This window comes from Argopecten irradians, chromosome 2 (genome assembly GCF_041381155.1).
Source record: "Argopecten irradians isolate NY chromosome 2, Ai_NY, whole genome shotgun sequence".
Taxonomy (NCBI): Eukaryota; Metazoa; Mollusca; class Bivalvia; order Pectinida; family Pectinidae; genus Argopecten; species Argopecten irradians.
In genome coordinates this window covers 28,020,155-28,035,047 of record NC_091135.1, presented here as the reverse complement: position 1 = coordinate 28,035,047, position 14,893 = coordinate 28,020,155, and the positions used below count along the sequence as shown (strand labels likewise).

The 14,893-nt window shown below is 34.5% G+C and overlaps 1 protein-coding gene across 1 annotated transcript in view; it reads left to right on the top strand.

Annotated features, from left to right (window-relative positions):
- The first annotated feature begins 13,570 nt into the window (after window positions 1-13,570).
- The window catches only part of LOC138315018 (uncharacterized), a 35,306-nt gene continuing 33,983 nt past the window's right edge, over window positions 13,571-14,893 (top strand). Inside the window, exon 1 of the mRNA XM_069255730.1 lies at window positions 13,571-13,837. Within this exon, the coding sequence (XP_069111831.1) occupies window positions 13,767-13,837 (71 nt within the window). The 5' untranslated portion in view covers window positions 13,571-13,766. The remainder of the gene's footprint in view (window positions 13,838-14,893) is intronic.

Here is a 14,893-nt window from a genome sequence, read left to right as displayed (position 1 = left end):
TACCAGCAACGCAAATCAGCAAAATAGAAAAAAAGAGACCCATGGGCCTTAACAGTCGTCTGACTATTGGCACAATACAACACCTCACAGAATATAATATTGGTAAACAATTAATGCAATACAAAGAACTCTTTAATGTGATGAATTTGACCTTGAATGAAGGTCAAGGTAATTTTTTTAACAAACATGGTAGCCATTCAGCCCAGCATGTCACAAACCCAATGTCAGGTCTCTTTGCCTCTTAGTTATTCAAAAGAAATACTTTAAAGAATTTAGCCTATTTGACCCCTGTAACATTGAATGGAGGTCAAGGTAATTCCTTTTAATATACTCGGGAGCCCTTTATCCCGGCATGCTGCAGGCCAAATATCAGTACCCTGAGCCTTCCGGTTATTGAGAAAAGTCGTTTGAATGAAATGTTTACGGACGGCGCAAGGCGCACAACGACGGTCTTGCAATGATGACTACAGGTCATCCAGATCCATAGGTCCTTCCTGACTCTCTGGGTCAGTTGACATAAAAAATCCAATTTTCAGTTATCAAAGTTTGTGACTTCCTACTACACAATACTGATGTGCTAGGTCTTATCCCGTCTAAACACTCAACCGCGCATTAATCCGATTTAGGTTGTGTGTGTTTCAGAGCCGTGTTTTACATTAATTACGCATATGCATGTTCCATTGGTGGAACAGCTAAAAAATAATGGCCAGTGCATTTCATTATATTTTACTCAGGGAGGGAAATTTTCATCAGCCATTTTTTTTTATCAAATACAAATAAACGAAAAGTGAACTTTCCACGTTTATTTTATCTTTAATATTCATAAACTTTCCCCAACAATGGTTAGAAATGGGTACACGTTATAACTTTAAATTTACTAAAGAGACGGAGACTATCTCCAGAAGCGCTCTGATTTTGTTGAAAGGAGTGAAAGTCACTTTTTCTCAAACGCTCGCTTTGCCTATAGTCAGGCTGCCTTAGGATGACCAATTTTGCGACTCTGAATTAATAAATAAAAATAGATTTAAAAATGGATTTAAATTCAATATCTTATAACTGATCTCAAAAATGGTAACATGAAAATGAATTGTTTGGCTGCAACTTAACGATTGTATTCAGAATTTGAATATCCCGACAAGTAATAAGCATAATAATGATAATAACACTCTAACCAATCTGGTTAGACAACAGACACCGACAGTTAAGGCAAGGGTCAGTGTGGACTCTCACAACTGGTCGTAATACTGAGGAAAACAACCAAAACAAGAACAGAACTAGACAAACGCGGATTGATAGAAATATGGAATGTGTTGTTGTGTGCATCGGATTAAATGTAGAGTTTGATATATATATGTGTACTAAGTTTACATAGTGTGTATTTAATGTGAAATAAACAGCAATGCGAAACGTAACATAGCAATTTGTTGTCTAGGCAAAGAATTGACATTGCTCAATATTGATGTCATGTATGAACAACATATATTGTGACCTGATATGAAGATTGTCCTGAAGATATAAATAGTTCTTTTTATGATTTACAGTTTATTAAGGCTTTTCATCAAAACAATGTAATATACAAAATTAAGATAATTGTAATCAACGATCATGCATATTATATTTACTCTTTCTCAATTATTTTATTAATTTTATTCAAACACACACTTTTTGCAATATTGCAATTTTGCATGGCATTTGCATTCCCATATTCTGGATTTGTATTAGTAAATTCATCCCTATACTTATATTCAAACACTCTCTTACATACAAAGCATTTCATTACATTTACATTCACATTCACAAAGTACTTTTATACTTCTTTAGCATTGTATTTTATCTATTCGCAAATTTACATAACACACAACACTTGTTTTACATAGTAAATATGTAATGTTATTTATCCATGTACTTACATTCGCATGGCACTTTCATACTAGCTTTAAATATCTAATTCTATTCTTCTTTGTACTTACAATTTCTCACAGGACTTTCTTGCTATCAAAACTTGCATCCACACACATTATTTTTCTTAAATGATAAGGTTGCATAAAGTCTAAATTATCATCCATGTATCATCCATGTACATGTATTTCAACCTACGGCAGTAATGATCTTCTGATATATGAGTGAGAGAGTGTGTGCGTTATCATGACTTGTATAGATACTTTTTGTCTTGAAAACCTTGTTAAATATCTGAAAAATAGAATAAAGTTCACATATCAAGAAGGTATTCGAAATATTTTCATCACCGTTAAAAATAAAAGATAAATAAAAATAAATACGTTATGATTTCACACTTTAATGCATGTATTCTTAACAAAAGATCTATGTAACAACAGAAAAAAAGTGCAGAAAGTGAAATATTTTCCTATTTTAATAAGACATAACACATTATGATTTTAAATTGTTTTCAAAAATATTGAATGAAAAATATACAAGCACTAGAAGTCATAGAAACTTGCTAAAAATATAGAGTCAATACTTTCAGTGAAAATCTCAAAAACTCTTTGATCAATGTTGAAACGAGACTTCAATGAAACTGACACTTCATCATAGGGGACCCAAAATTCCAAATATTGGGAACATGTCACCGTCAGTAAACGTGATACCTACTTAAAAACACACTTAGTGGAAAGTACCTGGCTGGTTTACTACTTAACATATACACGTGCACGAACAATTGTGCTGTCTACTTAATATAGTTAGCATGAACTACGGATTAATATAAGTAGAAGGAAACTCGTGCACTACAGTTTAAAGAACGCACTCTAGATGGTTACATAAACAAGATGTAGAGATTTAAGTGGTACATATGACATCTAATTGTGGATGGATTGCTTTTATCTTCATTAATGTCCTATCGACAATTAGATTTTTCCCTAGTCGAAACTCCTCATAGTCTATCAAATTGGTAGTTACAGCTCTTACTTAGCAGTCAGCATAAAGGACGTAGGGCGACTGGTTTGCCGGTCGTCAGTATAATGCGAGCGAGTGGGGTGTGTTGCATACGTGAGATAGCACTATATGCAAAGGGCAAGAGGCATGTTAATATTGTATGTAGAGTTCTCTACGACTTGCTATTTCCGTCCGGGTAGTATGTAAATATATTTACCAGTGATGCAAAATCATGCATCGACCACATCGGAAACTGAAAAAATGGAAGGGAGAGTGGTCAAGATTGTTCATTTTTAACCCAGATAGGGGATAAGATCCTCGGTTTAATCAAAGCCACATTTTACTGTATTCTTCATAAGCCATGTAACACACATTTCGTTATGAATTTCCATTTGATTTTCATACATGTATATAGAGTATTTCAGATATAAAATACAACTTCATCGATACAATAATTCTATTGAAGAACAATGGTGGTAAATTTATGTTGTTACCTGTATGATATAACTATTTCAGTATCGAAAGTAAACAACGTGATTTTTGGCCATCACCTGTGTTCTTTTTTAATGAATTATTGCGTGTCCAAATTGTTAAATTGCAAATATTGGCCACCGGTCTGATACAATCGGTATGATTTGTAATTATTTTTGCGAAGATTCAGTTCAAATAAAAACTATCCGTATCAATATAGCATTTTTCTGTTGTTAATTGATTCGAACCCCAATTAGTCGTTTCAACCCTTTTTCTGCGACGTTCTTTGGTTGGCGGATAAGCAGTGGTGATCAATCACTGCTCGCTGTTGTCGTTATCTGGTTATACGCATCTTGGCTGTACTATGACCAACGGACATGGTCTTCTGCTGTGCTATTCATATCTGAATTCCCTTTGCGCGAAGGAGTCCGACGTTCTGTAGCAGATACCACTGTGCAGGGATCCCTCTGTCACCGACCTGGACCAGGCACAAACAAGGGCGACATCCCTACATGGCTCCTTTAGCTCTTAATACTTAGCGTCCTCCAATCATGTATCTCTTCACATCCTCCTGCAAATGACACAGTCAACTCTTCCACGTCCCGGTCTGGCGATGATGCAACTACATCACTATATCTGGTGTTATTTGTTATCCAGTTCTATATTGCGCATTATATGTGGCGAGACAAGGCGTTTGTGAAAGTCTACCGTCATCTCCCACGTTGGTGCTTACCTGAGAAGGATAGTAGTCTGTTCTCTCCAGCTTTCACAAACCTTATACAAGTGGTGTTCTAATGGCCTATTGCTTGCCTCTTCTACCATCGCCTTTTCTCCAAGGGGTCAGCTAAGGCATATAGAAATATACATGTATATAAATCATGCAAATAAGTTTTGTTATCAATATCTACCATGTTGTTCTATTCAATAATAACAACTTGTATTTTGTAAATTTTCCCGACGGCTATATAGGTGTTTACATACTATATATCCTACCTAAATGGTAAGTTTGTTTTAGAGTGCTTTTAATTATTTCTGTTAAATCAACAAAGATTTTACTTGATTTGAAAATTATCATTGTTGGTTTTGCGAACCGTAGGTTATATGGAAGAATTAACGATTAAACATTTCCTTGGTCGATTTCATGGGGTGATGAATTAAATTAATGTTGAAACATATTGAACAAGATTACCTTGGTGGGCGGCATGTTTTATGGGACCCTTTGTCGGCCCGACATGTTAGAGAGTGACTTACGTATAGGGTAAATCGTCACTGAGACAAACTGACCATATGATTATCAAACCAAACAATATATGTGATCATATAATCTTAGTGGAAACAATTGTAGCGAATATGATATAAAACAATACAATGACTTAACAGGACAGGGCCATGATACTTTCCACGTCGTTATCAAACTATATTGTCCTTTGTTCATTAACACGTCGGATTTTATTGACTCTATCGTCTTTCCGATGTCATATTTGAATAAATAACAACATACATTTGATGAACATTAAAAGCGTTTTATTTACAAATTCCATTGTCTGAAAGCGCAAAGACTAAAAATAACGTACATGTATATGTGTGTCAATAAAATCTTAATAAGATTGTAGATCTATTTCTAAAATTTGGTCATAGTTTACGCACAGTCGACCCTATAGGATTTTTATGTTATTGTGTTTGTAAAAAGAACGAGCCGTACTCTCTGTACTTTGGACAAGGAAGACTGGCAAGTACTCAGAACAGCGTCTGAAACTTCGACACTTGACAGCCTGATGGAGAGAATTACTGTTTTCCTGTATATAATGTACAACTATAGATTCGAGCACGAGTACGCAGATTGTAGAGCTAAGGGGTTTCCCCTACGTGTTCCAGCACTGCGATATAGTGGGTGGAGGATCGTAACGAAAGGTGGCGCTTATAAATCGTACCATCACACATCGTACCCCAAGTCTTAACAAATGATAACATCCTTCTTATCCATCTCATTTGATATAAATAATACACTGTAATTTTACTTATTTAAGTGCGGTTAAAGTTTACCGTAAAGCAAAAATGCAAAAAAAAAAAAAAAAATAAAATAAAATAAAATGATTTATTATCGCTGATATTATTAAGCACTATTAAGTGGTTCAATACCGAAAATATCCTATCTCAAAAAGAGCGCAGAAAGCACTGAAATATATTTAACGCTAATGAAACTGTTTGAGTAGAAGTAAAGGGCAGCTTTTGTATTAATTGATATAATTATTAGAAATAAATCAAACAAGATGTAGTTGATTAATGATGTAGCATATAAGAATAAGATTGTCAAATCCTCAATTCTATTTCCTTTTGCCTTATTTGACATACCAAGATAGTTATCCATGGTGCCGGTAGATAATACATAGAGTTACATAACGAGTTGTTGTTGGATATGGAATTTATTTCACTCTTGTGAATTATTTTTTTTAAAGTTACAAAGCACGAGCTTTTGCGAGACTAAGTTAAACGCTGTCACCACGCTCTTTACAGCGTTTGTTCATTTGTCAGAATTACTTGATAATTTAACAAGTCTCGTTCAGTACTAACATTAGTTCTACCATCGTCTTTGGCGGTCGATTTGATTAGGATATTTTCAATGGAGATTAGGTGGAGAAGAATTATTAGAAACCGTGAAACGTATCTGCTTGATAGCATGAACAATCAGAGTGACTTCGACAGATTCAGACACATACACAAACATATGTACCCCTTTGAATTATGAATCAACGCAACATCTGTAGCAAATCTCGACATTTATATCTAAACTATTGGCATATCCATCTCGGTTTCAAGAAAAAAAATGCAAAAAAAACGAAAAAAAAACCAAAAAAAACCAACAACATATGGTATAGTATTTTACAGATCTTATTTGTAATTATGTCACAAATTATGATGTTTCATATTCTTTATTTTACAACATATAAACAAAAATATACATAATAATACACAATGATACATAAGAACATTGCTCACATTACAAAACCATATACACTTCCACACACTTACACACACACTCATACATATTGTACAAGTTTGGAATACAGGAACCCAACATAGATCTTAGCAAAGAATTTCAGATGATGCTCACGCGCTTCATCAGAGCAGCGTCCGCCGCATTTCTCGCGGCCGAAGACAAGCTGTAGATAATTTGTTCCTGTTTTATCTTTCATGATGATTTGATTTGTTGAACGTTTCTCATTCTCTCTTTTAATTTATTGAGCATTTATTACATCTCTCTAAAAGGAAATTGAGAATGAATTAATGAATTAATTGGTACTCCAAAAAACTACTTATCAAACTATATATTGTATGGCAAAGTGACAAACTTTCCGCCAAATAATAACCAAACCATTATATCCTAATTCAAGATGGATATGTGCGTTATTTGTGTCGATACATTAATGACCAAAGGAAAACTACAAATTTTATGTCAATAGTTTGTGCTACGAATTAGTTTATTCTGCTAACAGCGATTGAACTACAGAGGCATAATATTTTTTAGATTATTTATGACGTTAACATTTTGACGTAACAATGGAAAAAATTGTTCGTTTAAAAGTTTAATATCTCGACCAATTAACAGACCAATCTGATTAAAACACATATCCTTATTATCACTACGTTTGATAAGGGGATCTGACATCAGGGGTCATGTACTGCAAATTAAATTATTTCTACATCTTGGTATGTCAATTGTTTACGTCATTTCGTCCCAGTGTACTTACACATTTAGCTAATTTATTGTGTTCTTTGGGCGAGATGCCAAGATTCTGACAGCAGCAATTTGATTGGCCATTCACAAAGGACACCAGAACGTGACCCCTTAATGTGATGTTGTCAGACCCTATTATCAAACATAGTGATTTAAAATTATTTTAATCAGATTGTCGATAGGCTGGAAGGTCGTACTCCACTAGAGGAACATCAATATATATATATATATATCTAACACCAAACATATTTATACAATGGCCTGGGAGTAACACGACATGTTGTGGTAGAAAATTGTTAATTGCACGCATCTAATGCATCAGACCCCACACGATAAAGTCCCATTATGCTTTCACCAAACTTTGCTAAAATATACATTAACATCCCTTATGGAAGGTTCTTCATTTGGTTTCTTTCCAATGAAGATAATTACGCAATAATCAATTAGTAAAGAATTCTTAAAATAGAACGGGTTGATTTGCATAGTTAAAAATACCTCGTGTTTACGTACATGTTCGATACCCGGATATAGTAAACAAAACAACCATGGCCGAGACAGAGGGCAGTTTTGAGGAAACGGTGAGCAATACCATGTTCTATAATTGTTTTAGTATATGATACATATAAGATTTCACAGATTATAAATGTGTCCTATCAAAGGTTACATATAGTTCATATAAAGCTTAATACAAAATACGTATTAATCGAAAACTAGTGGAAGTAAATAGTGAAATGCATACATGGGGCACCATATGGGGTATTTTATCGTATAAATATAAACACGTGGCCGTGTCAATTTTGGTGATGATCGGAACGTGCACGTGGTGAAGGACGGACCCATGTGTGTTCGCCGACACGTATTTGGCGAGTCTTCAGTGCATTCGCCATGCACGATGTTGAAGTTTGTTAGGGAAATTCCACTTTTTGTGTGCCTACGCATGCGTACTAGATTGTTTTAGCTCTGGGGCGGAACTACGGATTTCCCCCTCTCCGAAGAGGGGTTTTCTATTGTTTTTTAAAAACATGGAAATGTTGGCCATTTTTTATTAGCGGATATTTTCATAAGGATATATGCTCTACAATTCAGCAAAGTTTGGAAATATTAAAAACGATATTTTTTCACCCCAAAACATAATGGGGCTTTAATGATACAGCCAACAACCCAACACTAGGACAGTTTGCCCACTTGCGGGAACCAGTAATGAACTATAGTAGATGGTGTTGGAACGAATGCATTGCAATAAAAGTAAAGGTAAATAAGATGTTTGTTGAGATGGCATGGCCTATGTTAGGCAACTATCGTGTACTGATGTATTGTTTTCTTTTAACCTTATCATCAATACACCCGTTTTCTGTTTAAAGTTATATTGCTGCTAATTTCACTGTAAAGATATGTAAATTAAACATTTGATATTTAAACATTGACATGTAACTTGATGATTTAGCTCCCCAAAAGCATATGTCGGCCTATAAGAGAGCCGAAATCTAGGAATCATATATCCCTGGTTTCGAATAAAGCGCCTTTAATCACCGCCATGTTCAGTGACTTCGGGTTTTGTCGGATTTCGAATCGTATCACGTGGCTGACGTTCGACACGACCTGCACGTGGTGAGCCAGGTAACTAGCGTAAGTGCACACATCTTTGTTTACGTTTTCCTTCTGACTAATATGAACAAATCATGCTTGTATATGTCCAAAGATTGAGCATTTGAAACATCCAATTTACACGTTGCCGTAAAATATTGTGTGTATCAAATATTGTAATGTGCGAGCATTATTCTCTTTGTAGATAGAGTCTGCTGAGGTCGATCACATGTTTTGTTTATAAACAAATGTTGACATTTTCTCTTGGTTTCACAACTCTCGTTTTACTTCGGGATTGTCGCGACGATGTTCGGAAGAGTTCGGAATGATTCGGCATCTTTCGCGCCTATTTTTCACGTGTACACGTTAAAACGATTTTTTACTTTTATAATTAAAAATACTTCCAGAGCTGCAACTTTATAAAAAGTGGAAAAATTAGAAAGTTTGAAACTCAGACAGACGGAGAAAAATATGTATGACACTTAAACAGTTTTCAATATGACAAAAAGAGCGAAAGTTATAGACCATACAACTTTCAGACAATATTTGTCCATTTTAGTCAGAACGTACTTTAAATGTTAAGCATTACTTAGGCGATTAAATTACACGTCAATATCATATTAAATGCTGATGGTGATTTATTGAACATGTCACTAACCATTAGAAATGTGGGCAAAGAAGTAATTCGAACAGTAAGGACAGAATATTGCCGAATTTTCGAGGCGATCTGTCCTTTGTCAAAACACAAAAAGAACAGATAAAGTGACATTAAAGACGATCACGAATATTCACAAAAATATTAACAATGAATACATATAGAACATACACATGATCGGGTGGTGTAGTGGTTAAGCCGTTCGCCTTTCACCTAGCCGGCCGCAGTTCGATTCCCGTTCTCCGGGCACTCCGGTTTCCTCCCACACTAAGACCCCTCGCGCGCTTACATCCGGGCCATCGAGAGTGATTTTCATAAGTTGCATAACTTGTTTCGTAATCGATGTAAAAGAAATATCTTTTATATTTATATTTAACATAAACATAAACTAGGGACAATGACGATGCGTATTGTCTAGATGATCCATTCGGTTAGTCACTATAATTAGGTGTGCTCACCGAAGGCTTATGCAGTTTATCTAATGAAATGCATATTAAAATAGCGTGCAGTTTGAATTATATCGAAAGTATAAATTATATATTATTTACCTATAAAGACATTCAGTGTAACAAACGTGCTTAACGCTATGCATATCAAACTAAAATGATATCGGTCTGTTTGTTTATAAACGATAGCTAGACATTACGCCTTTTGTGCAAACTCGCTCGCAGTGGGGATGTCGGTAAGGGACAAACTATATGGATCTGTGAACCAAAATTAAACTAGGCAAAATCAAGTTAACTTATAAACATATTTGTATACATAAGAGAACAAAGTGCTGTTCGACATAATTTCATGAAAGTAACCATAAAACATGTGAAAAGATACAGAGTAAAACAAATATTAGAAGTATAATAAATCTTAAGAAACAAATCCTTTCATAAATTTGCCCAATGTCGTATCACATACAATCGGCTGAAATAACGCCGACTATACATGGAGTGACGTTGCCTATTTTCAAAGATGGTAGTATATACGGATGTAGGTTTTGATTGTGACGTCACGTGTTTGTGAGTATAACATTATAAGTTCAGAAATAATGGCGACCTACTGGCAAGGGAGGTTACTCTGTGATGTACGGAATATATATAAAATGATGCTTGATAGGAATTGGTGTATATAGGTTGTCATCTTGTGTTTCGCTTTGCTATAAAAATGCTGTCATATTCTAAATGATACGATTGATCATATCCAAATGCATAATGGTTCTATTAAACTTGGTTTTGATACAAATCTTTAAATAAATGTGATAAATTGCCGCACTGTTCAGATTAAGGTTTTAGACCCTGTTTAAACTTATGCTACTTTGTATGGCTACATGTATATAATATTTACATATGCCCCTACATAGTCAACGGGAGGGGAGTTGCGTTCAAATTAGCGTAAACGCAATGACGTATGAATACAAACGCAGTGCAGGTTCGGACTACTTCTAGCTAGTTCACGCTTCGATAAGATTTTGCGTCATAAGTTGACGGATTTTAAAATAACAGTAAAGAGTTTTATTAGATCCAATTAAATATGTATTTGACATCAAAATAAAACATGTGTTCAAGCATTGTAACGGTAATAAACTACAAAATGAATCGCTGGTCGGGGCTACAACCGGGGGGCTTTCCTCAGGAATGTTCGGGGAATCCCATAGTTACGTCAGATGTACATGTGTGTACGGTCACTCATCTCACCTAAATATAAAGAACATCTGATTGTCGGTGAATAATTCTGGGAGCGTCTAAGCGAACAATAGGTTAACAGATCATATACAGGTTTCTAGAAAAAAACATTACAGGTAGCCTATCCGAAACAGTATCATCAGCTTATATGACCCCGTCTTTGCATTCAAAATAGGCCTACACACACGCAAACACTTGTCTATCCTCCGTGCAATAAAATAAAAGTCATGACTGCGAAGAATTTAGTGTATATCACGTTTTTAGACCGATACATACATGACAAAAATTCAGCAGCTCAACGGTCATACCATAGCTAACGCGCTACATTGAATATGTCTGTATCCCATTGCGTTCATACCACCGTTAACGCAATCAAAACACTGTTCAATCTCTATATAATTTCTTACATTGTAGGTGTACTTGAACATAATTTGGTTGATAAGAACTGTCTTTGCATCGGGTCATTTGCATGACAAGGTCAAAAATGACTCGACTTTTGTAGAGTCGAATACGCACAAACAAGCGCCGCTTGCACATGTCATAAACACTAGTAAACATAATGACGTGGTTATTTGGTGACAGAAATATGTACCGAGCCCTGTGGCTTAATAAAGTTAAATATACAATGATTTGCAAATTTCGCCACAATTTCCAAGTAACAAAACAATCTACGACTCAACAGTAATAATTAGGGGATATAATGTCATTTTTCATTTACATGTATCTACTGGAGATTAGACCATGAATTTAAGTTTTAACACAAGACGAAGTGGAGTGTTAAAACAGCAAAATGCAACATCTAATATCCAGTGGATTCATAAAAATGACATTCTATTGTCATTTTAAAATTATCTAGGATACAGTGATGTACACATGCCGTATTTCCCTTTAAAAAGTACCAAAAATTATCATCTGCATGTATAAATAAATTTGAAATCGCCCGCTTCTTTCTTGTCAGCCAGTCAGATCACTCCTTACATTCTGATATTGTAAAGCTCCTCAAACTTCAATGCTGCCAAGTTGATCGCAATGTTGATCCTGCGACGTAGTATGTGGTATGAAAAGTGCAGTATTTTATGCATTTTCTGATATTCTGATTATTTCTAAATGCATTTGATGTCTTTCAAAGACGCCTGTCAATGACAAATCTTGTAATATTTGTCTCTAACATTGACGAATTGATGTTTAGTTTGTTCTACGTTTGATTTGCCTAAATAACAAAAGTTGAGGCGTACGATAGGCGTACGATGTTTTCGAATTGATATTTTGGGATTTACAAAGTGTTTCCAAAATAATTTGAGAATATAAAAGCTTTATAAGTTAGTGGTGATCGGGTTCTGCTGTACCGTCTCCATTTTGTCAGCCGACCCCCTATAAGCCTCTTTTGAACAACAGACTAAATACAAGTTGTTGACAATTTTAATCAGTTGAACATATTAATAAATTCTTCTATGTTTTGATTACGTTAAATTTTCTAATTTTCAGTTCGTTTACGCTGTAAATTTATGAGGTCGCGATCTGTATCTGACAATATGAAAGTCGTGTAACGTTTACCGGTTTCGACGTCGCCACAACAACCTCAAGCATTTCTATAAATCTAACGGGGATTAAATCATGAAAAGAATCAAATCAAAACAGAAGTTATATCAACATCATTTTAGAATTAAATTTAGATCTGATGCACACACTTTTAGACTATTTCTATCAAATTAGTTATGTACAAGTAAACCGAAGACGTGATATATCATATGTAATTGGTACCTGCATGAGAGAGTGACACTAGGCACGGTCACCCTCTGATACAGGTTGTATTTATGTCATTACACCAAAAATCAAGAAACAAAACTCGTTTTGAAGTACTTGCAATTTATTGAAGTCGGCAGTAAAATAACATATCAGCTTCCATAGTGTAGTTCTTATAACCATTGCAATGTATCAAAGACTACCCATATTAAGCATTCAGTAAAAAATATTCTTGTTGTTTTTGTCTCATACACTTGTTAATTCTTATGATTTTTGAAAATCTCAATGAATTTTGCTTTCGCTCCGTCGTCTGATAACAATCTTAGCAACGTCAAGAAGACGCTTGTAATTGCATGTCTTCCATTCACCTAATCACCGACGGGATATTAAAAACCAACATATAGCGATTTGATGGTAAGCGAAAAGGTGAAAATTGAAAGCTCCGGACCTCATTTGAAAAAGAAAGATATTGATAAACAGACTAATGTCAAAACTATTAATACATAGCTTGAAAGAAGATTTGGAGGCGTTGCTTAATAAAAACAAAAACAAAAACAAAAAATGGCGTCGAAAGAGAAACGAACGCCAATTTTTTTTCGGGCGGTTAATATTTTTGCATTATCAAAAATACAAGATTACCAGTTTCATTGGGTTGCTACGAACGTGTCAGTCTCCTATTGTTCTAAAGCTAACTGTCGTGTGACAATGTGAAATGCTAAATATATCTCGACTTATCACTTGAGGTATAATAAATAAGTATACAAAATATCATTTCTTTAAACAGAACTGTAGTACCCTCTTCCAGTGTATCCGGTTTCAGGTTTGACAGACATTCTTACGACATCGTAGACTGTCAGATAAAACAAGGAAGAAAATGCGTGAATCATACGAAGTAGATTTTAAAATAAGATAACAGACACAAACTCGTGTTTTGTTATCTGGATAAGTTGGGGCGATGCAACTGACAAACTGAAACAGTAGTTTTTCGTTGTTATTGTGATAAGCGTAAGTGATGAAGTTAACCATCGCCATTGGCGTTATTTTGATAATCTTGGCTTCGGGGACGTATGGTCTTCGCGGAGGGTGAGTCTTATTATATTTATATGTTTATAGAACTAGTAGAGATGTGTGGTTTTAATTGAGTGTTAATTTACTTATATCATGTAAGAGTTAAAATATCTTTATGGTGATCCTATGCAAAGATAAAGTTGATTAGGGAATCGATACTTGGAATGGACCGCGATTAATCATCCTTCAAGTTTTAGCTTCCCCAAAAGCTAAAAAGGCTACCATACAGCATTGCATTATTTATTAGCAAGTATGTATATGAAAATTTGATGGATGGTTCTGTACACAGAAGCTGGTATAGTTCTTATGACAATTCATTTTTGAATAATAATAATTTAAACGTTTTCATATTTAATCTAAAGTTTAATCAACGACATGCTATTTATTAAAGGGTCACTACATTTCCGAAACAAGAATTAAAAGTTTCTTGGAAACAATTGTAACATAATAAAATGAATAACGATTTTACAACAATAAACAAATTCAAATCTTTATATTAACAGTGAGGATTCATGTCGTGTGGCGCAGTAATAGTCAACTAACGCGTGGTAATTAGGACGACAACGTAAATATAATACGACTTGCGTTATGAAAATTAACGTTTTGTTTGTTTTAATAAAGTTGTTCTGAAGGCGATGATAAAACTGGTATTAAAGGCAAGATAATAACTTTTGCCACTCTACAAATAAACAATTTTGTTTGACATTTCTATGGAACGCCATAGCTGTCTCATATGGCAAATATACTTTATGAATTGGTGTTCATTATATTAAATGGTTTGATCATTATATGATTTGATCTAATCCATATATGGAATCATTTTACCAATATTTAATTTGATGTGACCAATAAACCATCTGCTCCTACCATTACTTTAATTTCAGAACTGCCAAAACTTATGATATTTATGTCTACAGTAAGGTACAAAAAGTTCACATGGTTACACCAAGAAACCGAGTTGTGGACTATCGTTAAATTTAATATTAGTAATCATAAAGTAACTTCTAGCTATATTATTTCATCTAAACATACATCAAGATAAGGATTAGAAATATTACTGTGCATACTTCT